Source organism: Euleptes europaea, chromosome 19, assembly GCF_029931775.1.
Source record: "Euleptes europaea isolate rEulEur1 chromosome 19, rEulEur1.hap1, whole genome shotgun sequence".
Classification (NCBI taxonomy): Eukaryota; Metazoa; Chordata; class Lepidosauria; order Squamata; family Sphaerodactylidae; genus Euleptes; species Euleptes europaea.
Genome location: NC_079330.1, coordinates 31038247 through 31063840, shown reverse-complemented (window position 1 = coordinate 31063840; position 25594 = coordinate 31038247). Strand labels below are relative to the sequence as shown.

General features: G+C 47.6%; 1 protein-coding gene across 1 annotated transcript in view; it reads left to right on the top strand.

The window, feature by feature from the left end:
• Positions 1–25594, top strand: part of BCAS3 (BCAS3 microtubule associated cell migration factor) — a 698169-nt gene that overhangs the window by 358789 nt on the left and 313786 nt on the right. Inside the window, exons 21-23 of the mRNA XM_056864967.1 lie at positions 11598–11698; positions 14412–14608; positions 17282–17379. Of these exons, the coding sequence (XP_056720945.1) occupies positions 11598–11698; positions 14412–14608; positions 17282–17379 (396 nt within the window). The remainder of the gene's footprint in view (positions 1–11597; positions 11699–14411; positions 14609–17281; positions 17380–25594) is intronic.

Sequence of the window (25594 nt, the reverse complement as noted above, 5' to 3'; positions counted from 1 at the left end):
CCTACCTCACTGGGTGTCTGTTGTGAGGAGGGGAAGGGAAGGTGATTGTAAGCCGGTTTGATTCTTCCTTAAGTGGTAGAGAAAGTCGGCATATAAAAACCAACTCCTCCTCCTCCTCCTCCTTCTTCAAGGCCACATTTACTCGATTTCATCACAAACAGCCCAAGAGGAAAAGGAAATCTGTCTGTCTGTCGCTGCACAGGGTTCCTTCTATGAAGTGTCAGGGTCATTGTGATCAGCACTTGCTTGTCTTAATTCCACCTTTTTGCAGGCCAGCCTGCATTGCCTCCCCTTTACTTGAAAGGCATTTGTAACTGGGAATGTCAGCGTCTCAGTTCCGTGGGGAAAGGAAAAGGGCTGTGTTTCCCCCCGCTCCTGGAGACCTGACTGTGTTGCCCTTTTCCTGAAGACAGCGAGGTTAAGTGGTGAAAGGAAGTACAAATAATTCCTTTGCCGAGGAGAAACCAGGCAGGGTTCCTCCCCTCCTCGCAGCTAAGCTCTTTCGGGCAGGTGGCCGCTCTCCAGGGGCTGAAGGAGTCCCGTGCGGAGTCCCATTAAGTGGCAGCTTAATACGTGCGAGTCTTCCCGACCCAAACTGTCGTGGGATCAGCCAGGGGCTGTTCGCACGGATGCGAGATGCTTCCTGGGAGTTTTGTATCCTTTCGTGGCTCGGTGCATTTTCACTGTAACAGAACTGTAAACGCCAGCCTGTCCCCGTGCACCTCTCGAGCGCGGAACACTGGAAGTGGTTCCGAGGGCAGAAGAATTAAAATAACTTTCAGATGCCGGCAAACAACACCACAAAGTGCCGAAGTGGTTCTTTTGCCGGTCTTGCTTGGTCATCTGGAACTTCTTAAAGGGCACTGGTGGCTGGGAGAGAGTTGGGGGGGGGGCGATTCCATCAACTCGAAGGGGTCAGTTTTCAAAGCGGCGTGTGAGGATTTAGCCGTGCGAGCCCTCCTGACGCTAATGGGAGTCAAACGGCTAAATCCCCGTGCTCCGCTTTGAAAATTTACTACTAAGCCTCTTGACTTCTCACTACATACTTTGATTGTAACAGTAATCCATGGTTAACATAATTTTCCCGACAATAATGTCAAACATACTTTTGAAGTCGGTGAATTACAGAAAGAGTTACCTCTTCCGTAACTCTTTAAAGATGGCCCCATCAGCCTGATTTCACAGTCAGCCCTCGCCACTGCATTTATCCTTCCAACACAGGAGAGGAATGGATTTGTTGCCAGGGTTTGAATCACCGGCTGCAGACTCGATGTGTTTAAAACCTTCACTGTTTCATCATGCAGTATACCCCAGCCCTTAACTCCATAGCTGCCTTTTTCAACCAAGGCTGCCTCTGCCTTTTCATCCAGAGCTTAGCTAGATTCGAGTCCTGTAGCACCTTAGATTCCTACAAGATTTTGGGGATATAAGCTTTTGAGAACCAAAGTTCCCTTTGTCAGATACTTGAATCTAGTTGTTTAACTGCAGACCGACATGGCTACCCTACAAAACCCTCCGGAGCTTGTTTCTGAGTTTATGAACATGGTTAGAAATGTTTTGCAACTCAGGAAAAGCCGACTCCTTATAACACTTGGAGCTAGTCACAGCCCACCGGCTATGTCGAGTGAGTTGCATCTATAAAGGCCCAGCTCACTCACACATTTTTCCCTTGTGTGTCTGTAATATGAACAGAGGATTTAAAACTGGTGAATGAGCCACAAAGATCAAATGCCACAGTGTGGGTGGGCGACCTTTACCCAATGTCAGTTCCATTGCAAAATATTTCCAAGGAGACAACTGAGACATTCACCTAAGGCCTATCATGATGAGAATCAGTGGTGTACATGCATGTGTGAATTGGTTCTGTGAAAGGGGGACAGGCATCTCTGCCGCTTTTAGAGAGGAGGCCCTAAGCAGAGTTCTCCAAAGGTAATGAAAGCACTGCCTTGGCTCCCGTATTATAGTGCATATGACTTATCCTGCCCTTTCCCCAAAGAGCTGAGGGATCTACACATAATCATCTCCATCCTGTGTAGCTTCACAACAACCTTGTGAGAAAGGACAGAGAGTGACTAGCCCAAGGTCATCATGTGAGACATTATCAACCTGGTCCCAAGGCAGTGGTTCACTGGTAGAGCATCTGCAGAAGAAGAGTTGGTTTTTATATGCTGACTTTCTCCACCACTTAAAGAAGACTCAAACCAGCTTACAATCACCTTCCCTTCCCCTCCCCACAACAGACACCCTGTGAGGTAGGTGGGGCTGAAAGAGCTCTAAGAGCTGTGACTAGCCCACGATCACCCAGCTGGCTTCATGTGTAGGAGTGGGGAAACAAATCCAGTTCACCAGATTAGCATCTGCCGCTCATGTGGAGGAGTGGGGAATAAAACCCGGTTCTCCAGATCAGACTCCACCTCTCCAAACCACTGCTCTTAACCACTACGCCACGCTGGTCCCAGGTTCAGTCTCCGGCATCTCCAGCTCAAAGGATCAGGTAGGTGATGTGAAAGACCTCTGCCTGAGACCCTGGAGAACTGCTGCCGATCAGAGTAGACAATACTGACCTTGATGGATCAACAGTCTGATTCAGCATAAGGCAGCTTCATGTGTTCCTAGTTTGACACCAGGCTGCTTTTGAGCAAACCCTTTGTTCTTGGCCTCTTTTTGGCCTCTTTTCACACTGCATTTTTTTCAAGTGTATACTCCAGATCTTTTTAAAAAAGTCTACTCCATTTTGTTTGTTGGATGCTCTCTGTTGAGTGTATACTGGTGGGCAAACTAGGTCAATAGTTGCTTAAGGCATGAAGTGGTACCCGTTGTCCTTCATTGGTCTCAAATCCTCATCCATGCTTCGAATATTTTCATTCTGTATTTTTTTATTTATTTATGGTTCGGCTTATACCCTGCCTTCTGTGTGCCCCTACTCTGAATTCCGCCAGCTGCACCACCGGCATCCCTTTTGGAATGCCGACTTACAAGGCCGCGGAAGTTCTGCGGTGTCGCATGTGTTCTGTGGGGGAAGCACCGCACCTGCGGTTGTCAGGAACCCACCATGTCAAAGATCTCTTTGCAGCACACAGAGATGCCTGTTTCGTAATGATACCCTGTCTATGACTGTTCTCCTGGGAGGAATGTAATGAGAGGAAAAGGAAACCAGATCCCTGCATTGAGCTGCTGATAGAAAACCTTAAAGATTAATAATTGAACATCTATTGTACCTTTGCGTCGGAGGCCAAGAAAGAGCATTGACAGGCAACCCCAGCAAAATGTGCTGCTTTTCCAAGTTTTTTTTTTTAATTACTGTAGTTCTTGGTGGAGTGGAATACTTCTGCAGAGATCAAACCTGATGGTCAGGTACAGTCTTAGGTTAGGCTGGCCCCAGGTCACCCACCATAGAATAATAGAGTTGGAAGGGACCACCAGGGTCATCTAATCCAACCCCCTGCACAACACAGGAAATTCACAACTACCTCCCCCCAGTGACCCCTACTCCATGCTCCACCAGTTTCATTGTTGAATGGGGATTGGAAACTGGGTCCCCCAGATCCTAGTCTGACACTCTTAACTCCCGTACCACAGTAATGAAGTAGACCAGGGGTCCCTAACACGGTGCCCACTGGTGCCATGGCACCTGCCAACAGCGTTCCTGGCACCCACCAAGTGGGCAGGGCCGGGTGAGGCTTTTCTCCAGCAAGGCTTCTGCTTGGCAGTGCAGATTTTTGAAAATGTTGCTTTGGCAGCAGCTGCCACCACAGACCAAGGATCTTCACTGTGAGACTGAAGGTAAGCTGTGGCAGCCATTTTGGGGCTGCGCTCCAGGTACTGTGCCAGAATTTCAAAGGTGCCCACATGCTCAAAAAGGTTGGGGACTCCAGTAGACAATACTCAGCAGTTGGACCAATGGCCAGACTTGGTATAACACAGCTTCGACTAGGGTTGTGTTGGAGCCAGCATGGTGTAGTGGTTAAGAGCAGTGGTTTGATCTGGAGTCTGATCTGAAGAACCAGGTTTGATTCCCGACTCCTCCACATGAGCGACGGAGGCTAATCTGGTGAGCCGGGTTGGTTTCCCCACTCCTCCACATGAAGCCAGCTGGGTGACCTTGGGCTAGTCACACTCTCTCAGCCCCACCCACCTCACAGGGTGTCTGTTGTGGGGAGGGGGAGGGAAGGTGATTGTAAGCTGGTTTGAGTCTTCCTTAAGTGGTGGAGAAAGCCAGCATATAAAAACCAGCCTCCTCCTCCTCCTCCTTCTTCTTCAGGGTAGGTGAACACAAAAGTCTGCGTGAGCATCCTTTCAAGGATTCTGAAGGAAGTGAGACACAAATGTTTTCGTTTGTGTATTAGAGTTACTTCCTGGTTCATGCATGTGATACTGGCCAGGACTATGATGCCCCTTAAATAAGCTGTGTTTTCTGTCTGTCCGTAGCAATGCGAGGAAATCCAGCATATGCCAAGAACCCAATGCGGCTATATTAAGATATGCTCATAGTTGTACGCATGCAAGGGAACATTATTTCATGTAATATATGGATTTATTAATACAAAACTGAACTATTTATGTCACAGAGGCGCCAGCATCTATTTGCGGTTGTGTTTGTGTCTCTTTCCCATTATTAACTAGTTCATAGCCCTCTTATAAAAATTTTGTAGCGGGCAAAAACTTCACACATCACATTTCCTTACCCCTGGAGCAACATTTTTCTACACTTCCCCACCCCCACCTTCAACACAACCTCTAAAGTTGGGTCATGCTTAATTCATGTGATTTTTGTTTAGCTTTGACTAACACACAGGAGAACAGCAAGAAAGGGCGACTGTGGGCTCGGCAGGCCAGGTGCTGGAAAGTCCCTCAGGACTTTCTCTGAGTCTGGGAGCAAATCCTGCGCCTTAGTGCAGAGCAGGACAGGCAGATTGTGGGGCGCCAAGAGCTAGCCAAGGGCAGGCACAACTGCCTGTTGTCTTCCATCTTATGGTGACCCTAAGAATTAAGGAGCTCCAAAATCACTGACGGCCTTGCTCTGTTCTTGCAAACTGAAGGACGTGGCTTTCTTCATTGAGTCCATCCATCTTCTTTTGGGTCTTCCTGTTTTCTGACTGCCTACACCTTCCCCTGGCATAGAATCGTAGAGTTGGAAGGGACCGCCAAGGTTATCTAGTCCAACCCCCTGCACAATGCAGGAAATTTACAGCTACCTCCCCCCCACACACATGCACCCAGTGACCCCTCCTCCAGGCCCAGAAGGTGGCCAAGGTGCCCTGCCTCTCACCATCTGCCTAAGGTCATAGAATCAGCATTGCTGACAGATGGCCATCTAGCCTCTGCTTAAAAACCTCCAGGGAAGGAGAGCTTACCACCTTCCGAGGAAGCCTGTTCCACTGAGGAACCGCTGTTAGAAAATTCTTCCTAATGTCTAGATGGAAACTCTTTTGATTTAATTGTCTTTTCCAGTGAGGCTGGTCTTCTCATGATAGGCTCCAGTCTTATCCCAAAGATTTTGGACGTGTCCAGTCATCATAGGCGTGCCAGCTCTGGGTTGGGAAATACCTGGAGTTTTTTTTGGGTAGAGCTGGGGGAGGGTGGGCTTTGGGGAGGGACCTTGGTAGGACATAATGGCATGGAGTCCACCCTCCAACGCAGCCACATTCTCCAGGGGAGCTGATCTTGGTAGTCTGGAGATCAATTGTTATGGTGGGAGATCTCAAGGGCCCACCTGGAGGTTGGCGGCCCAAGTCAGCATAGGCCAATGGGCTGTCTACGTGGGTGGAGCTGCTGTGGAGTCTAGCAGTGCCAGGTCTCCTGTTTTTGTGGGAGACCTCACGCTCCAGACTCCTGCTGGGCTTCTGCTGCTGTTCTGTTGAGCAGCAGGAGAAAAATGGGAGGGGGGTTGGTGTTGCACCGCTGCCATGGCATCCAACATGAACCCAGAAGTGATGTCACCACACCACATCGGGGCAATGCTCTAGGATTCACCCAAAACTAAGAGTGTTGTTCCAACGTGATGAACATCCATACTTAGGGTTGCCAACTTCCAAGTGGGGCCTGGAAATCTGGAATTGCTGCTGATCTGCAGACAACACCCCTGGGAAAGATGGCTGATTTGGAGGGTAGACTCTGTGGCATTATACCTTGCTGAGGCCTCTCCCCTCCCTAAACTCACCCCCCCCCCAAGTTCTACCTCCAGATCCCCAGGTATTTCCCAATCTGGGATTGGCAACCCTATGGACTCTGTCCCCACCCCACCTCCCAGTTGTTGCCAGCTCTCAGAGTAGTGTCTGATCTTATGACTTGTAATTCCTAGTAGCTTACCTCATTGTCAGGGCCCTGAAAACAAGATTCCTTCCAGGGATCTCTCGTACACCACCCAGACCCAACCCAAACACCATATGAAAACATTTCAGATGACTTCTCCACCTCCGAGGGCCTTCAGACTTTTCCCCTTCCAGTCCCCCCTCCACCCTCCCCAGGCCCTGCATGCCTCATGGAGCAACACAGGCAAAGGAATGTTTAGAGTCCACTGCTCCAAACGACCACTCTTAACTACTACACCACGGTGGCTCTCGGAAAGCACCATGGAGGCAGAACCTGCTGGCAGCCAGCAGAGGCGTGCAAGACAGAGGTACAATCTGGTTTTCCTGTGGCCCATCCTAGCCAACAGCCGGGCCTTGGTGAGTTTTGCACCAGCTGCCGAACCATCTTCAAGGGCAGACCCCTGTGGAGAACACTGTTGCAGTCCTGACACAACATTGGAAGCTGCTCCAGCGTGCACTAGGCATCCTTTAACCGTCACTGTCCGGTTGCTTGATATAGCAGCTTCAGAAGGGAGTCGAGCTTTTTAGCTCACTTCCCATCAGGAAAAATGAATTTTTGGAGCTTTAATTCTTCCCTCGGTAGGATGAACGCTGACCGCACCATAAGCCTCCTTGACACTCATTTTAATGACCCAAGGAAAAATGGCCACGAGCCAACATTAAACTTCCATCTCTCCACAGTCCCGTCATTCTCTAATCCAGAGCTTTCCTCGTTTTGGCAACTCCTTCGCATCCCCCGGTATCCCCCACACTCATTATGTCACCCTTAATTCTGGATGTCCTCAAACTGTAGACAAATTCTTTGTCCCCTAAGGTGTCCTGACTGGGGGAGGGGGGTGTTCCACACCATTGTGTCTTCCAGTTATAGATTTCACTTTACAGTGATAAAATATGGCTGCTTGGCCAAACAGCTGCTTCCGAAATGTAAATCATCCGCTCCCACCTGCCAAAAAGATCTCGGCCAACTTAATTGTTGAGGCAGCTTCGAATAAGTTGCATTAATGTCAAGACGATGTGACGGTTGTGGGCACCCCAGGCCAAAGGAGACTGGCTGTTGAGGTCTGGCTCCCTGCTGCTGCCGGGGTGGGGGGGAGGTTTTTGTCACTGCCGCTTAGCTTGCTTTCTGCATCTCCCAAAGTGGACAATTTCTGAAAACTTTGCGGAAGGCGTTGTATCGTTGACAGTGGCGCTTGTCTGGGGCGAGATCCCTTCTGAGTTGTCAGTTCTGCAGAAGCTGTTTTGCGTGTGCTTTGGCACTGCCTAGCAAACATTTTTCTGAGCACTGCTTCAGTTTTAGGATGGGAGGTGTTGGGTTTCAGCCAGGTCTAGGATTCTGCCCTTTTGGATCCAGAAGGGCTTGATGGTATTACTTTATTTGTAATATTTTATTGTCACTTTTTGAGTCTTATCCGTCTGCTAAGAAACTCAGGGACTTCCCCTACTTTATTTATTTAAAATGTTTTTATGCTGCCTTCCCCCCTATCAGGGTCTATAAGATGTCCCTGTGAGGTAAGCCAGGCTCTGAGGATTTGGATGGGCCCAGGGTCGCTACAGTAAACTTGGATGCTGCACAGCGATTTGAATCCAGATCCTCCCCAAGTCCACCAGTTTCAAGACATATTTGTCTCCTGTTGTTAAGAGCCAGCGTGGTGCAGTGGTTTAAGAGTGGTGGTTAGGAGTGGTGGACTCTGATCTGGAGAACCGGGTTTGATTCCTCACTCCTCCACATGAGCGGCAGAGGCTAATCTGGTGAGCTGGATTTGTTTCCCCACTCCTCCACAGTAAGACAGCTGGATGATCTCGGGCTAGTCACAGCTCTCTTGGAGCTCTTTCAGCCCCACCTACTTCACAGGGTGTCTGTTGTGGGGAAGGGAAGGTGATTGTAAGCGGTTTGATTCTTCCTTGAGTGGTAGAGAAAGTTGGCATATAAAAACCAACTCTTCCTCCTCCTCCTCCTCCTTCCTTCCTTCCTCCTCCTCCTCCTCCTCCTCCTCCTCCTCCTCCTCCTCTTCTTCTTCTTCTTCTTCTTCTTCCAAGGTATCCAGAGTATAGTTTTTTAAACCTTCACAACAGACCTGTGAGGTAGTTCATACTTCATCACACTAAGGTTTTGTTGCAACTCAGCCTCAGCTGAGGGCACCCAATGGAAAGCCAGCATGTGTAGTGGCTACAGACCCAGATTTGAACCTCCACTCTGCCGTGCAAGCTTGCTTGGTGACCCTGGGACAGTCACACACTGTCAGCCTGACCTACCTCACATGGTTGTTGCAATGATAAAAATGAGGAGGGCAGAACATTGTAAGCCACTTATAGTAATTAATTTATTGCAGTCATAAACCAGAAAATATCATATTACATTTCTATGTTACATTTCCAAAACCTAAAACCTTGCATTTCAAGAATTGCTAACAAAACAGATAAAATACAGATGAAATACTAATTAAGCCAAATATAACAGTAAAATCTTGGAGCAGTATTTCTGTACTTATTACAATTCCTTATCCTTTCCAGCAACCCCTTTCTTGCTCTGTGCTTTTATCACACAGGCACAAAATTTGGCCACTTGTTTCAAGAAAATCATGGGATTTTCGCCAATTAATAACTTTTCTTGCCATACCCGCTGTGAACTTTCCATGAATTTAGTTGTTATAGGATAAAGAAGCTTTACCCTCCATTTTAGTTCTGGGATATGGGAGCTGCAGAATGGTTGGGATGTGGGAGTGATTCCCATCTTAGAATTGCCTTGGCTTTCATGTGTTACATTTTTGATTTTGTGTTCAAAACATACTTACTTTAAAATGTTTTATGATGGTCTTTACAGTACTTAATGGTAGATGTTAATTTTTTGTTTTGCTGTCCATTTTGTTTCTCCTGGGGGCTGGTCATGTGGCCTGGGTGGGATTTTTTGTATTTTCTGTTCATATAATTTCTTTCTATATATATTACGAAGAAGAAGACGCTTAACCCTCAATCCACTATAATATGGGCATCGGGGGAAAAAACATGTATCATCGTCTCCACCTCACCCATAGCACATGGTATGGGTTTTTTAATAGTTGCCTTCCAGTATTGCCAAGAAGCTAGCCTCACATCTTGCCAGAGTGAAGGCTCTTCTCATTTGGTGGGCTTCAAGTTGGAGAGATAAAGAGCCGGGGCCATTTTGACTTCATAGGGGCCCTAAAACCTGGTGTCTTGTTAAGATCATGTTGTCGCTCTGTCCTCAATCCTTTGTTTAACTAAGCTTTTTGCTTGTTCATAATCTAACTTCAGCAGCGCGCTTGAAGAAAGGCCCACTCTCCCTAAGTTGTTTCTAACTGCCTGTATCCATTTAGGCTGGAAAGGTTCTTGGCTTAACAGCTGAAGTAGTCCTCTTCCATTTTTATTTATCTTAAGCCATTGGAAGAAAAACTCTTGCCTCAATGTGTAAACCACTTTGGGTTCCCACAGGGGAGAAAAATGGGGTATAAATGAAGTGAATAATCACCTGACAACATGCTCAGGTGTGCCTGATTGTTAAGAGTCGTCTTTCCTATGATTTCATCCTTTGGGGGAGCGAAGTCTTGGCACGCCAGCCAAATCCCTGCCTGACAGCTGACATGTTTTGTATTGGAATGGTGGCCATAGTCACCCACTGCACACCCCTGCTTCGTGATTTGCATGACAGACAGACGTACCAGCAAATCAAATGTGGACTGAGCCTTGCCCTCTCCCCATCCCACCCCTGCTGTACTTTTGGTGGGCTGTTTGCTAAAGAAGCGCACTGCTGAACCTGCAAGCCTGAGTACTTGGGAAGCCCAGCCTGGGAGGTGATTTTGGAGTTAACTTAGACAAGGGCAGGGGGATTCAGTTGACTGCCCTTTGGGATTTTGCTGTCATCTCTGCAATGTACCACTGTATACATCGTAATGAATCTGTAATAGCAAACTGATTGGGGCCAGTTCTAATTGCTGGTTTTAAAAAAAATGTTTACAAAATCTTTGAACTTGCACGTGGTTTTGCCACTGGAAAGAAGAGGAGAGACAGTTGATGGGTTTTAGCTTCTGCAAAGAGGTTCATGTCCTGACCTGGATGGCCCAGGCTAGCCCAATCTTGTCAGATCGTGGAAGCTAACAATATATCAACTGGTACTCAACCTCTGGTATAAAATTATTTCCAACACTCACAATAATATATTCATAAATATATTTGTGTGTACATGAATATCCATTCAATAATATGGTTGCAGATCAAAGGTATATTTTACATTTGTAATTCAAGTCTTACAAATAAACACCTTCGAATACAAAATAAATTTTATGCCAGAGGTTGGGTACCAGTTGATATATTCTTAATTTTGCACATTTAGTACCTGACTCCCCCCATAATTTTTATTCAGATTGTGGAAGCTAAGCAAGTTTGGCCCTGGTTAGTATTTGGATGGGAGACCTCCAAGGAAGCCCAGGGTCACGACACAAAGGCAGGCAATGGCAAACCACTTCTGAACGTGTCTTGCCTTGAAAACCCTACAGGGTTACCACAAGTTGGCTGCAACTTGATGTCACTTGCCGCCACCACCAAAGAGGTTCGTGCTGCTTCCCATCGCAGCAGCCCCTTTCAGAATAGTGTTTGTACCCAAGGATGGTACCTGCCTCATTGGACATCTAGTTTATATTCCACAACAGTACTTCAGGGTACTGAGTAGCTTCTATACTGTTCCCAAGTGGTCTCCTATTAACACACATTACAAGGCTATGGACTTTTAGAAGTTCAGGCGGGTGCCAGTGTGGTTTAGTGGTTAAGAGTGGCAGACTCTAATCTGGAGAAGCAGGTTTGTTTCCCCACTTTTCCACATGAAGCCTGCTGGGTGAACTTGGGCTAGTCGCAGTTCTCTCTGAACTCTCTCAGTCCCATCTACCTCATAAGGTTTCTATTGTATGCATGTGGGGGAGGGGAGGAAGAGAAGGCGATTGTAAGCCACTTTGAAACTCCTTTCAGTAGTCAAGCAGGCTATAAAAACCAAAGTCTTCAATTCTTCTTTTATTGGTTTATAGCTATTGTTTTAGATATGCTGTTAATTTTTTAATTCTGGTTTTTATTCTTTTCTTTGTGCATCTTTTAACATTTTGCATATTTGAATTGCACTGTGTTATTCTGAATAAGCCACCTCAAGCAGTTTTCTAGAGAGGTGGGTTAGAAAGGACCCAAAGAAGCAAATAAGTCCTTCTCAGCCCGAGAGGTGTTGAACCACAGCTTCATATCTGGACTCTGTGCCACGTCTCACTTTCACTTTCCTCTCTTTTGCCACAGTGGTTCCTCCTGGAAGTCCAGGACCCATCACTCGGCACGAATCCTATGACAGCTTAGCCTCTGACCACAGTGGACAGGAAGATGAAGAGTGGCTTTCTCAGGTATGGAGATGGTGCACCCAACTCCGGGGTGGTGGCGTCAGCTGGATTTTTGCAAGGATAAAACTGAGCTCAGGGCGGATGAAGGGGATGGGCTGTGGCTCAGTGGTAGAGGATCTTCTTGGCATGCAGAAGGTCCCAGGTTCAATCCCCAGCATCTCCAGTTAAAGGCACCAGACAAGTTGGTGATGTGAAAGACCTCGGCCTGAAAGCCTGGAGAGCTGCTGCCGGTCTGAGTAGACAGTACTGACTTTGATGGACCAAGGGGGTCTGATTCAGTATAAGGCAGCTTCATGTGTTCAAGGTGAAAATGGCAATATGCTGGGGTTAGTAACAAGATGTTCCCTGCCACACTGGCCATTTATGCATGGCTGTTTCCTTGCAGTCACCCCGCCGACTACTTCGGGGCTTTGCTTTGATTGTGCTTGCATTTTCCGACTGTTAGAGGTCACCTCGCTCTACCCACGCATTTCTGCGGATTTCCCCTGCATTTTCTGGATGCTGGCTAAACACAAATCCAGAGAACATGGGCAAAATGTGGGGAAATACAGGGGGAGAGCGAGGCGACCTCTGATGGTTGGAAACGGCGTGCATAATCAAAACAAAGACCTGAAGTTGTCGGAGGGGTGACTGCCAGGGAAACAGTCGCACATAAATGGCCAATGTGTTTTGGGATCATCAAGGGTTAGGTTTAACCAAAAATCCAAATGGCAAGACTGGGATGACCCCTGCCACGGGCACCCCTGAATCTTGAAACCTTTAGGTATCTGGCGGTGTACCCCAGCTTTTCTCTGAGTTTTTGGGCATTCACAGAACTCTTCTGGGATTGTCAGCATTCATGTTGACATCCAGCACCTTTGGGACATTCACAGTAACGTAACATATATTTTGAAGAGAATCCCCTGTCAGAAATTCTTTGGGTCACTCAAGGAGCCTGCAGGAATGCTTTAAGTTCTGCTAAGTGGAAAGAGCAACTGTATCTCCTCGGAACACGAAAGACGCCCGCGTTGCCTGAGCCAGCCACTTTAGATTAAAGCCTGCGGTGCGTGTTATGTTTTTCCGAACGCAAGTGTCGTTATCAACGGTAACAGCATGCGGCGAAGAAACGCGGCCCTTCGCTTCAGCTTCTCAATTAGAAGAGTGGGTAATGCATGCTGTCATTGGGAGTAGATACAATATGTTTGCCCTGCACGCGGCGGGGGGAGCGAGTAGGAACATCTGGCCGTATCCTCGGTGAAATTGCGGAGGCATCTGTTTACCTCTCGGCTGTGCGGCACTGATGGTTTCGAGCTTAAAATATACAGAATGCTTTAGTCGTGGCCTAATTTACATAGCTGGGCAAAGAGCTGCTCACATCAGGCAGTCAGCCCAAGTTACCCCCACGAGAAGGGGAAACGTGGGTGCTGGACGGAGCGGCCAGGGTGCTTGTTCCTTCTGAGCTTGGAAGGAATTGCCTGAGAGCAAGGCTATGTTAAAAAAAATTACTTATAACAATCAGAAGTCACCTAGAGCACTGAAATTTGAGCATCAGCGGAAACAGTAGGCACTCGCTTAGTCAAGGAAACACTTCTATGTAAATAAACAGTAACGTGGAAAGGGATACAGATGTCTCTGAATGTCTGGGTTGATTTAGATTGGGGATCTTGGTTTCCTCCCTCCCCTCTTAGCATGGTTGCTTTTTCCTTTTCTGATCTTGGAACATGTAGTCTTTGAAAATTTATTCATTTATTTAAAACATTTGTTAGCTACCTTTTCCCTTGTGGAACTCAAGGTGGCTTACAATATAAATAAAACATTATAAAAAAAAAATAGAAACCACAATTATAAATCCCATAAAAGCCACAGATTAAAAGCTCCAATTGGGACTGCCAGTAATAAAAGCTAAATCAATCAAAATTCAGTCCTGAATAAAACCGTCTTCAACTGCTTCCTGGAGATCGACAATGAGGGGGCCAGGCACATCTCCCTGGGGAGGTTCTCCCATAATTGTGGGGCTGCCACAAAAAAGGCCCTCTCACATGTTCCCACCAAACAAGGGTCTTTGATTAGTAGAACAGGCAGAATCTTTCTATGCTTGATTTCTTTGCTCTTGCTCACGTTAGTAATTCGGAGAGCCACAACTGATGTGACTGGTGATCAGTTTTGATATTATTTCCATAGAATGGAAAGATGGATGTTCATTTCAGCCTTTTGTCGTTGATAAGGGCAAGGGGGACAGGAAAGAAAGAGCAGGGTAGGGTGTGAATGTACTGTACACTTTGTCTGTTTTAAACAGGAGCTGAAAACAGAACTACATGTTACAATCAAACACAGAATTTCTGTCAATCACAACATCTCCACGCTGACTTTGCTCCCGGAGCAGGTAGCATTACTGGCTCCAAGACATGTGGTTACTCCCTTCTCCCCCTACTCAGTTCACATCTTTAGATGCTGCTGGGAGTGGTGGGAGAACTCAAAAGAAGATGACATCTTGGAGTGGGAAAAGTATTCCTACGTGTTTCGGGGTGGGGAGACCTGGCATGGGTTGGCGGTAGCTCTTTGTCAAGCATAATGTGTAACATCACGTTTCGGTTCCCGAGATGCTGATCTCTGTTCAGGAAACAAACATTTTGTGCTCATAAGGTAGAGAATACGTAGAGACCTGATAAGCTTTGGAGCTTAGCTGTAATATGCTCTTTGGCTTGGCTGTAATTCTGTGTTGGTGACACTCTCCTAGGTTGAAATTGTGACCCACACCGGACCCCACCGGCGCCTGTGGATGGGCCCCCAGTTCCAGTTCAAAACAATTCATCCCTCCGGCCAAACAACAGTCATTTCATCCAGTTCTTCAGTGCTCCAGTCCCACGGCCCCAACGATACCCCACAGCCTCTCCTGGACTTCGACACGGACGATTTGGACTTAAACAGTCTCAGGTTTTAAAATATATATATATACATTTTGGCAATAGTTATTCCTAGTTCTCTTTCCCCACCAGTTCCCATCCTGCCACTACACAACCAATAGCCAATCAAAGAAGCAATCCTGTGACTTAAAACAATGTGAAATCGATTCCATCAGCCTGTCTGCTTTGGATGCTGGTAGCCAACTGATTTTTGACGGGCAGTATTTTTAAATTTATTTTATTTTTAAGTAGTTTCTCCCCACACGGGGAGAAAACCCACCATATGATTGACCAAGCACCCACCTTTGAAACAAATTTGTGGAGCCAGTGAGGCCTCAATGGTGTCAGGTCTTCACTTATACCCCTTCCAGAATTTATTTCCGTTTAATGTGTACTTTCAAAAATTCTGGTACTCAGACTTACCAGTGCCTCAGATAACCTCTTCCCTCATGTATGATTTTTTTCATTGTTATTACTGGACAAAACTAAATCATACGGTGGAAATATGTTTTTAGCTGCCTCTTTGCCAACAGCGATAAGATCCCAGGATCACAAAGCAGGAGCTAATGTTAGTTCGTGACTTCTGTTCCCTCTTAGAGTGACTCATTGCCTGAGTGGAGGAGAGCGGCCCTTGTTTCGTGTTACTTGTCTTTTCCGATTTGCTTTGCTTCGTTCTTGCATTAGATGTATACACAAAAATCACAATCAGAAATCCCAAGAGTGGAACAGAAAGCCTCCTATTTATCAATCACTGCTGTCGGGTTGATTTTCCCTTCTCATACTGCAAGCTTGTTAACATCTCAGGAGTTTGGGGAAGGTAACAACAGGGGCTAATATAAAGTTGTTAAAAGGGTGGAGGTGGATTGGAGGTGCCATTCCCTGATGTCAAAACATACCCTTTTGGATGGCGATGTTGGTGGATTTGGGGGAAAGCACTCTGTAATGGGGTGCCTGTTGGCTAGTGCAAGGTTCCCCAATGTGGTTCCCGTGGGTACCAGGGTGCCCACCAGTACTTCCCCTGGTGTCAGCCAAGCTTTTCAGAAAGTGGGTGGGGCTTTTGTAAGGCAAGGCTTGTTATTGGTTTTTCCATGACTGCGCCAGCAGCAGCAGCTACTGGAGGATATGGTTGCCAGGTCCCTCTTCGCCACCGGTGGGAGGTTTTTGGGGCAGAGCCTGAGGAGGGTGGGGTTTGGGGAGGGGAGGGACTTCAAGCCAGCGTGATGTAGTGGTTAAGAGCGGTGGTTTGGAGCGGTGGACTCTGATCTGGAGAACCGGGTTTGATTCCCTACTCCTCCACATGAGTGGCGGAGGCTACTTCTACACACAAAGCCAGCTGGGTGACCTTGGGCTAGTCACACTCTCTCAGCACCACCTGCCTCACAGGGTGTCTGTTGTGGGGAGGGGAAGGGAAAGTGATTGTAAGCCAGTTTGATTCTTCCTTAAGTGATAGAGGACGTCGGCATATAAAAACCAACTCTTCTTCTTCTTCTTCTTCTGCCTGACTTTGGCAAGTGCAGAGAACCTTGGGACTATACCTGCGTTTACCTGATCCAGGAAGTGTACTGACATTCGCACTGCCCATCCTAAGTGTCATCTCTTTGCTTACATCCAGCGGATGCACACTTACCCTGACCCCCATGGTTGAACTCTGTCTTCACCTGAAGTGTGCACATCTGATGCTTTCGGAACTCAATCCCCTCTCCCCCCTCAAATTTACTTGCCATATTAGCAAGCCTCAGTCTGTGGTCAGCTGCCTCTTTAGCAAGCAAGTATCTACACATGAACACATGAAGATGCCTTATACTCAGACCAGCAGCGGCTCTCCAGGGACTCAGGCTGAGGTCTTTCACATCACCTACTTGCCTAGTCCCTTTAACTGGAGATGCTGGGGAATGAACCTGGGACCTTCTGCATGCCAAGCAGAGGCTCTACCACTGTGCCACAGCCCCTCCCCTAATCCCCACGCAGAATTGCACGACTGCTATCTGTGATTTATGTGGCTGAGGATCTGTGGAAAGGAGCACTAATCCTGGGAGAGGAGGACGGGAACCGGGCCTCTCAGACTCCTGCTGAAGACCAGCCTGGAGGAGAGATGCTGTCATGGCAAGAGGTTCCAGAGGCCGTCTTGCTGCTCCCATGGTTAGCATAGCGGTTGCACAGCCCGCAAAGCTGAGCTGCCATGGCTTGGAAAGCGCCTGCCTGTTTAGGGACTGTGAAACTTCCTGCCCACTCCCACAGGTGTCTTGCTGCCCCCCAGAGAGTCCACCCCACAGCTGGAGAACCATAGACCTCAGATAAAAAGTTCAGGCATGCCCCTCAACTCTCTAGTCCGGTAGCACCTTGAAGGCCAATAAGATTTTCGGGGTATGAGCTTTCAAGAGTCAAAGCTCTGTGGTATCTGATGAAGGGAGATTTGACTCTCAAAATCTTATACCCCGAAAATCTTGATGATCTCTAAGGTGCTACGGAACTCAAATCCTGCTCATCTACTGCGGACCAACATGGCTACTCACCTGAAATGCCCCTCAAATCTGCACCTGAAATCTGTTTAGAGGCTGGCCCTGGTACATGCTGATTCTCTTAGGGATTAGTTGTCTTCCTATCAATATGTGTGCGTGTGTGTGTTAGCAGCATTCAAGGTTTATTTTCTGTTTAACAAGCAGAGATTTGGACCCCCAATAGCCAGTTATCATTTCCGTTGCAGGATCCAGCCTGTTCGCTCTGAACCCGTCAGCATGCCAGGGTCATCCCGCCCAACTTCGGATCGCAGAGGGATTTCCACATTGACCGATGCTACCTCAGGTAGGACAGCACTTGTGAATGGTTGCTTCTGGCCTTCCCGAAGGTGCTGGTTATGTGTGTGTGTTTTAATGTGCACATCGCTTTTCTTCCTACTGAATGGAAAAATGTGTTGCAGATGTGATGGCCTGAAGATTTGTGCCATGGGAAAATCATGTGATTGAAAAGAAAATGTATGCTTCTCGCTTTATTTTCGCATGTTGCAGGCGATGGTCCAAGGATGAGGGGAGAACAGGGCATAGCCAATGTGCCGTCAAACGTGGAAACGCTGGGAGTTGACTTGGTGATAATATGATCAGAGGGTAGGTCCTGGTTAGTGGACATGGACTGGCCAGGTTGTCCTGGCAGAACTGGGGAGAACACCCGCATCATTGTGAGCTGTGGATAGTGTGTGATCCAACGGAAGTATTTCAGCCTTGCCTAAAAATTCTTCTTACCTCCAAGTGCTGGAGAGTTGTCTAGGAATCGAGAGCCATTCTGAACCACCCTGACTGCTGTGGGTGGTGGGACAGAGTGGGGTGAGCAGAGGACCTGTCATCGGTGGGGAAGAGGAGGGCTTTCCTTAGCATTCATTGGCTTCGGTTTCTCAGTGTTTATAGGAAGCCTGCAATGGCCTCTCATCTGATCACCTGTGGCGAGTTTAAAATCACCTCCAGGGGATCAAGGAGGGAAGGGTTTTGTGAACAGGACCAAAAGATATTTTGTTTTCCTCTTTAAGCATCTTTGTTGTGCCAGAAAATGGCTCTTTGTGGGAAAGTTGGCTGATAAAAAGTTCAGTGGGCTACTGGAACATTCTGTGGATTAGGGTGGATCTGTTTGGAAGGCTGTGGCGATCCATATGGCTCTGAAGGGTAGGTAGCACACAGAGACGCTTTCCCTGTTCCATAGATTAGTTACCAGCTCCCTAGAGATATGTATTTTGTAGCGTGGCACAGGCACATCATGGTCTGCAAATGGAAAAGTGTTGGAAGTTCGCACTGGGTATACCCAAGCCCCAGGGCATGCCTAAAGTAGTTGATGGGGCTTAAACTTATTGCTGTTGTTTGTTATCTATTAGGGAAACATTTTTTTCATCAGAATCAACCTGCTTCTGTGGCTCTGTTAAGCTGCCTTAATTCTGCAGGTTTAGCCGAGCCCTGTTCTCACGATTCCACCAGAATGTCTGCAGTTCCCACCCAAAATGGCATTTTTATGCTACCGTCTGAAAAAATCATATTCTTCTGCAAAACCAGGTTTCTCATTTTGATGGTGTCCAGGAGAGCTCCCCTGATAGGCCATTTCTGGGCCACCTCTGTGATACGCGGTGTTGCTCTTTACTGTATTTATCCAAAGACGAGGACAGCAGAGATCTTGACGTTTAATTCAGCTGTATAGCTTTCTGAGGTTCAGCACTGCCGGATTTTCTCCAGGAAAATCTCTCACAAGTGGAGTTATTAAACACACGGCATTAGCAAAAACACTTGGGGCTTGAGGGGGATTTTAATCTTTAGTGATTCGGAAATCCCTAGAGACTGATGATTGGATTGAGGTTTAAACTGTCAAAGGAAACTGAAACACACAGAGAAAATTGATTTGCGCAAGTTGTTTAAAGGGGAGTGGGGCGGGGAAGATTCCACCCCTCCGTCCTTCTCTGCCTCTCAGTGGGAGCAAAGTTTTAATCCAGGCACCGTGCAAACTGCCAAGGGTATTTATTGAAATGTTTTAATAATGGCTTTTTAGGCTAGTGTTTGAATAACAAATGACCTAACTTTCCGGGCAGCTGCTCTGAGCTGCCTGCCTGCAGGAAAAGGTGGTGGGCAGCGTGGTTGTGGCACTGGGACTAGCGGGGTTGTCTCTGGTTCGAATCTCCCTTCTGCAAGGGGAACTGGCCAAGTGTATCCTTTTGCAAGCAGTCTTCTGTTCTCCCTGCCTGTTTGCCATCCTGCCTCTCTTGGGGCCAAACTGAAGATGAAGGGGGAAGATGGGTTTGTTTTTCAGTCTCTGTCTGCTAAGAGTTTCCCCCCCTCCAGGTCTCTGTCCACTAAGAGGATTTCTGTGGACAGTGTCGGGCCTAGGTCTCTAAGTCTCCCTCAATTCTAGGATCACAGCCTGCCCCTTATTTAGGGTTGCCAACCTCCAGGTACTAGCTGGAGATCTCTCACTATTACAACTGATCTCCAGCCAATAGAAATCAGTTCATTGGACGCTGTGGCATTGAAGCCCCTCCCCTCTTCAAACCCTGCCCTCCTCAGGCTCCGCCCCAAAAACCTCCAGGTATTTCCCAACCCGGAGCTGGCAACCCTACCTTTATTCCATTTCCCTCGTGTGCAGCTTAAAACGAAATTTGAATGGACTTTTATCCAGGGCTATATAAATGGTTTCCTCCTTCTTCTTATCCTCCCTGCAGCCTTGTGAGAAAGGCTAGAGCAGGGGTTGGAAATGGCATGCATAGCCAACACAAAGACCTGAAGTAGTCAGAGGGGTGACGGCAAGTGAAACAGCCATGCATGAAAGACCCTCAAGTGCTATACCAGGGACAGCCTCACACATTCCCTTATTAGTGGAAGTGTGAATGAATGAGTTTCAGGAAGCACATGTGGGCAAACATGTGTCAGGCAGGCACACCTGTCAGGGAGCCACAATTGGCTTGCAGCTCCCCCAAGAAATCTGTATGCTCATTGGCCAGCCTGGTTTTGCAGCTTCATAATGCGTGAAACGGACCCCTTGAATTTTTCTTTAATTCCAGTTGATTTGGTTTGAGTCCGGTTGCCCTGTTCCCATTGCAAACCCGCTCAGCCAAATAAGAACACAAGCTCTCTCTCCCCGCCATGGTTCTGAATAACCCCTTCTGTCTCCGCTAATGCAATGGTATTGTTCCCATAATTCCTTTAACATGTGTTTCTATACAAAGACTGCCAAAGGCAGTAGTGGAGGTTAAGGTAAGTAAAATATCTGTCTGCTTTCCAGCTGGGCCCAGGTTCTGCTCTTGCATCTTGTACGTTTTGCCCAAGACTTGTTCTCAGGTGGTAATATATCACGGGGCCCAGCCATGGAACTGTTGAGTGGCATTTCTGCTAAGGAACCCAGTTTTGTGCCCCTTTCATCACTGGAGGCTTGGTTCTTTCAGGCTTGACTTCCCTACCTTGCCAAACAGGTGTTTCAGTGGAACCACTGCAAATTTTGCACCGTGGGAGCTGGGAATTAGTGCGCCTTTGGCAGGAACCTGCCTTGGAATAGCTTAGATTGTAGCATTCTGGAGAGGGGCAAATGCAATTTGAAGGGGTTTATGAGCCCCGTGGCGCAGAGTGTTAAGCTGCAGTACTGCAGTCAAAAGCTCTGCTCACGACCTGAGTTCGATCCCGACGGGAGTCGGTTTCAGGTAGCCGGCTCAAGGTCGACTCAGCCTTCCATCCTTCCGAGGTCGGTGAAATGAGTACCCAGCTTGCTGGGGATAAAGGGACGATGACTGGGGAAGGCACTGGCAAACCACCCCGCAAACACAGTCTGCCTAGTAAACGCCGGGATGTGACGTCACCCCATGGGTCAGGAATGACCCGGTGCTTGCACAGGGGACCTTTACCTTTACCTTTATATGTACCCTTATATAGATCTATGGTGCAGGCTCATTTTGAATATTGTGTACAGTTGAGAGCTAGGGTTATCAGTTAGCCAACGATTTGGGCACCAGGGAACACCACATCTTAAAGCCTCAGGTGCCATTTGAAAGAAGAACATGAGAGAGAGAGAGAGAGAGAGAGAGAGAGACATCTAGGCCCATTTCTCTCTCTCTCTCTCTTGCCTGTTCAACCCCTTCCCTTCTTAAAACCTTTCATAAATTGCACTAAACAGTTTGCCAAGCCTTCTTAAATGGAAGCCTCCTGTTTCCAAATCGTGTTCTTCGGTGTTACATGGTGTTCTGTAGTAAATACTGTAGCTTCCTGCTGAGATTGCCAGTACAACCCCCAAACAGTTTTATGTTCTTTGCAGGGACTGGTTTATTGGAAAATAAGTCTTTCTCCTCTTCCCCCCACCCCTTCTGTTTTTGAAAACTTTGGGGGAGGGTTAATAGGTCATAAATTTTTACGGCCCATCCCGAACGAGGAAGTGATTCTTCTCTGATGGCCAAGCAGGTCCTGAGTCTCTCTCTCTCCTCGGAAGATGCTTATCTCGCCCTTTGATTGCCTGTTGCTGGGAGATAGGGCCGGAGTCGGCGCCTTCCCTTATCGAGGCCCATCTTTTGGTCTTGGCCAGTGTGTGTTTTTCATTTTTAATTGATCTCCCGGCACATTTTATTGCGGTCCGTGCTTCCCCCTCAATATGGAGGACAGTTCTTCCTTTGTGTTCCAGGACACGACGGCAGCATAACTGATTTGGATGAGGGCTTTTGGGTGGGGGGGTTATGTAGCTGGGTTATGGATATTTTTATGATAACAGCCCCCTGTGCCGGAACACGGAAAGAGCAATTGATCCGAGGACAAATGAGCCCTTATCCTCCTAAGTGGCCAGTATCTCCTCCAGCAATCCAGGGAACGAACTGTTAAATTCTCAGCCTTGGAACCTGTTTTTGGCCTCCAAAAACATGAAGCACATATATTAAAGCTTTTCTTTTCTTTCTTTTTTTTGGGGGGGGGGCAGGCAAGCTTTTGGTATCTGAAGATTTTTAAAATGTATATATAAATTAAAATGAGAAGCCACACTTTAATCTTGCTCTCAAAAAGGTTTGCCATTGAAATGCAGTAGAGTAAGACTTGTCTACCTGCAGAGGTAGACGGGGTGTCTGCTTGAGTCTGGATGTGCCTTGTGGCTAGAAGGAAGCGTGCCAAGAGCAGGGAAGCATACAGAGTGACAGCATGCTGTCTCCTTTCAGGGTAGGTGATTCTGCATCAAGAGGGATCAACCCATCACAGCCAATTCAAAGAAGCAGCAGAATTATCCTTGCTCAGTAGAGGCTGATTTGGAAAGAAACAGGGCCACAGCAGGGAATCATGCAGAGACACAGCATGGAGTCTTCTCTGTAGGCAGGACACTTTGTTACGATTGCTTACAGGAGCGATTGACTTATCCAGTCACAATGGGACCGCTTCCTGGTCTCATAAGCAGACGAGAGCAGCAGGCTTGAAGGAGAATCCTGAAAGGAGAACTCCTAGTTGAGAGCTAAGGCATGTGTTTGGAATGCAGAAGAGCCCAGAAAGCTGGAATGCTTCTTGAATTCCTTCATTCTACATTCCCATTCGCCAACAGGACATGCTCTACGGCATGAATAGGCAGCAGACACCTCTAGGCCGTGCTTTCTTTGGCCTTGCTTCCTTAGATGCCATCACATAATAAAAATAAAACATATCTAGGACTCTGCCACTTGATAGCATGCAATATGGTTTTTGCACACTCTGCACATGTCCTCTGTGAGGTGCAGCGCATGTCACCTGTCTTTTACATTGTGAAATCTAAATGTGCAAACAGTCACCATCCGTTGGGGCTGTAGAAACAAACAGCACCACTAGTAAAAGCATTTAACTGATCGACTGGTGACAGCCTTCAAAGCATTTGACATCCCTGGGTTTAAAGGCCTGGCCTTGCGGGCAGAATTTCAAAAATGTCAGGAGGCTTGCCAGGCGGTTCTGGATTGCGTTACAATAATATTGATGGTACGGCTGAAAAATGTCACACGTCAGAGTTTAGCCTTGTAACTATCAACCGGTTTGGTCCACGCTGCAGCCAAGAACGAGAGAATGGCAGAATTGCACGGAATCCAACGGAACGTGTACTGGTGGATAGTTTGATAGGTGGTACAGGTTCCCCTGGATTGTACCACTTCAGGCTGTGGGTTGGGGTAGGTTTGATTCCCAGGAGGCTCCATGCATATTTTTGTTTTAAATTAAATGTCAAGGAGTTCAGCCTGCTACACGATTTTGCGGTGCTCAGGATATTACTTTTAATTGAGCATCCAGCCCGTCTCCTGCAGTCACTAGTAGTACAGCCTAGGAGAACCTTTCCCCCCGATTCTGCAGCTTGTACAAACTGGCACTAAGTATGGAATGAGTCAGGTGGGCTAATGGATGGTCTCCTTCCTCTAAGATACCTAAGCAAGGAGAGCTGTTCTCTCCAAAATGTGCAGGCACCTGCGACTGCCAGGTGAAGGTATTTTGTCACCCGAAAGCCTCACCCCTCATCACCTGAGCTTGGACATGGCTGGCAGTGGCACAGGCGTAGGATGCAGTGCTGATCTCATGAATACATGAAGCTGCCTTATACTGAATCAGACCCTGGGTCCATCAAAGTCTGTACTGTCTGCTCAGACCGGCTGCGGCTCTCCAGGGTCTCAGGCAGAGGTCTTTGACATCCCCTACTTGCCTAGTCCCTTTAACTGGAGATGCCAGGGGTTAAACCTGGGACCTTCTGCATGCCAAGCAGATGCTCTACCACTGAGCCACCGCCCCTGGTCAGCTCCTCTGCTCCTTCAGCATGTCGGCCCCTGTCTCGTTGTTTGGTCCGAAGCAGTTGCTTGGCCAGAGAGCCAGTCCTATCCCCGCATGCTGGCAAAGAGACCTCTGTGTTGAAGAGACTTCTGGGAAAGGTTATAGGGCAGGGGTCCCCAATCTTTTTGAGCCTGTGGGCACCTTTGGAATTCTGACACAGCATGGTGGGCACAGCCACAAAATGGCTGCCAAAAAATGACTTCTGTGGCTTCCCTTCAGTCACACAGTGAAGATCCTTGTGCTGTGGTGGCAGCTGCTGCCCAAACAACATTTTAAAAAAGTCTGCACAGTGAATAAAATCTCAAGCGGCCAATCAGAAGCCTTGCCAGGCAAAAGCCCCACCTGGCCCAATCACTTTCTAAGGTGCCAAGCACCAGGAAAGGTATTAGTAGGAACCATGGCACCCAGGGGCACCAGATTGGGGACCCTTGTTTCAGGGCATGCACCCAGTATTGGGTGCTGATTAGATCTGTTGGGCCTCTTGACGGTTTAGATGAACTCAGGGTGCCTCTCCACTCCTCCACCCAGCACACTCAGTCGTAGCTGAGCAAGATGAGTAGCGGTCACAAGCTACTTTTCAGGGGAAGTTTTCCACCATTACTGATGTTCTTACTGAAGGGCACTTCAGCATAGCTAAATTGTGGAACTCCCTGCCCCATGATGTGGTGATGGCTGCAAACTTGGAAGGCTTTAAGAGGGGAGTGGACATGTTCATTGAGGAAAGGGCTATTCATGGCTACTAGTCAAAATGGATGCTAGACATGATGCATTCCTATTCTCTCCAGGATGCTCTCCAGGAGCATGCCTATTATATTAGGTGCTGTGGAGCACAGGCAGGACAATGCTGCTGCTGCAGTCATCCTGTTTGTGGGCTTCCTAGAGACACCTGGTTGGCCACTGTGGGAAAAGACTGCTGGACTTGATGGACCTTGGTTTGATCCAGCATGGCCTTTCTTATATTCTTATGTTCTTATGTTCACTTCATAAGCTTCTGAGGGTTCTCGCCAAGTTGGTTGACAGTCACTTGTCTCCTCCTGTATACAAATGCCACCCCCACACACACACATACACACAAATGGTAGCTGGCTAAGCTATCACTTAGGGAAAGAAAGCTCCCTTAGGCTTTAATTGTCCTAAAAACTAACTGCCGCTCTGAAAGAGAGGCCTTGGGCTTGACAGGGTCACAGGGCAGGGCTCAGTTTGCGGGCGAGCCAAACGATCCAGAAGCAGCAGTTTGGCGCCACGGCCGTCCCCTGCTTCGCTGAAAATGTTGTTACGGCCCTGGATAAGTGACAGAAATGATAGGATCAAAAATGTACGCTGGTGAAATCTCGTTAAGGAAACGTCACCGTGGAAGGGGGGGCGGAATGGCCCTCTGAGGCCATCACAAAGAAAGAGGCTGGTACTGGAGGAAGCAAAGTGTTCTGATGTATTTGGCCGCGTCGAGATAAAAATTAAATTCTGCCACATAATGTGGCGATGGAGCCTCGATTGCTCGCAAAACAACCTGAAAATTTGAAGGCATCACTGAAACTCTGGCAAGGATTTCATGGGGCGCTTGCAAAAGAAAAAGTGAAGAGAAATATTGGGGGGGGGGGGTTTCCCAGCATTATTATTTCTGTATCCTTAAAGAGGCAAATATATTTTAAAAAAATGTGTTTTGCCTGTATTATACACACAAAGGATGGTGGCCTGGGGATGGGGGAGATGTAAGATGAATTATTTTAAAGAAAACAAAGAAGCCCCTCTTGCTAAAAGGCAGT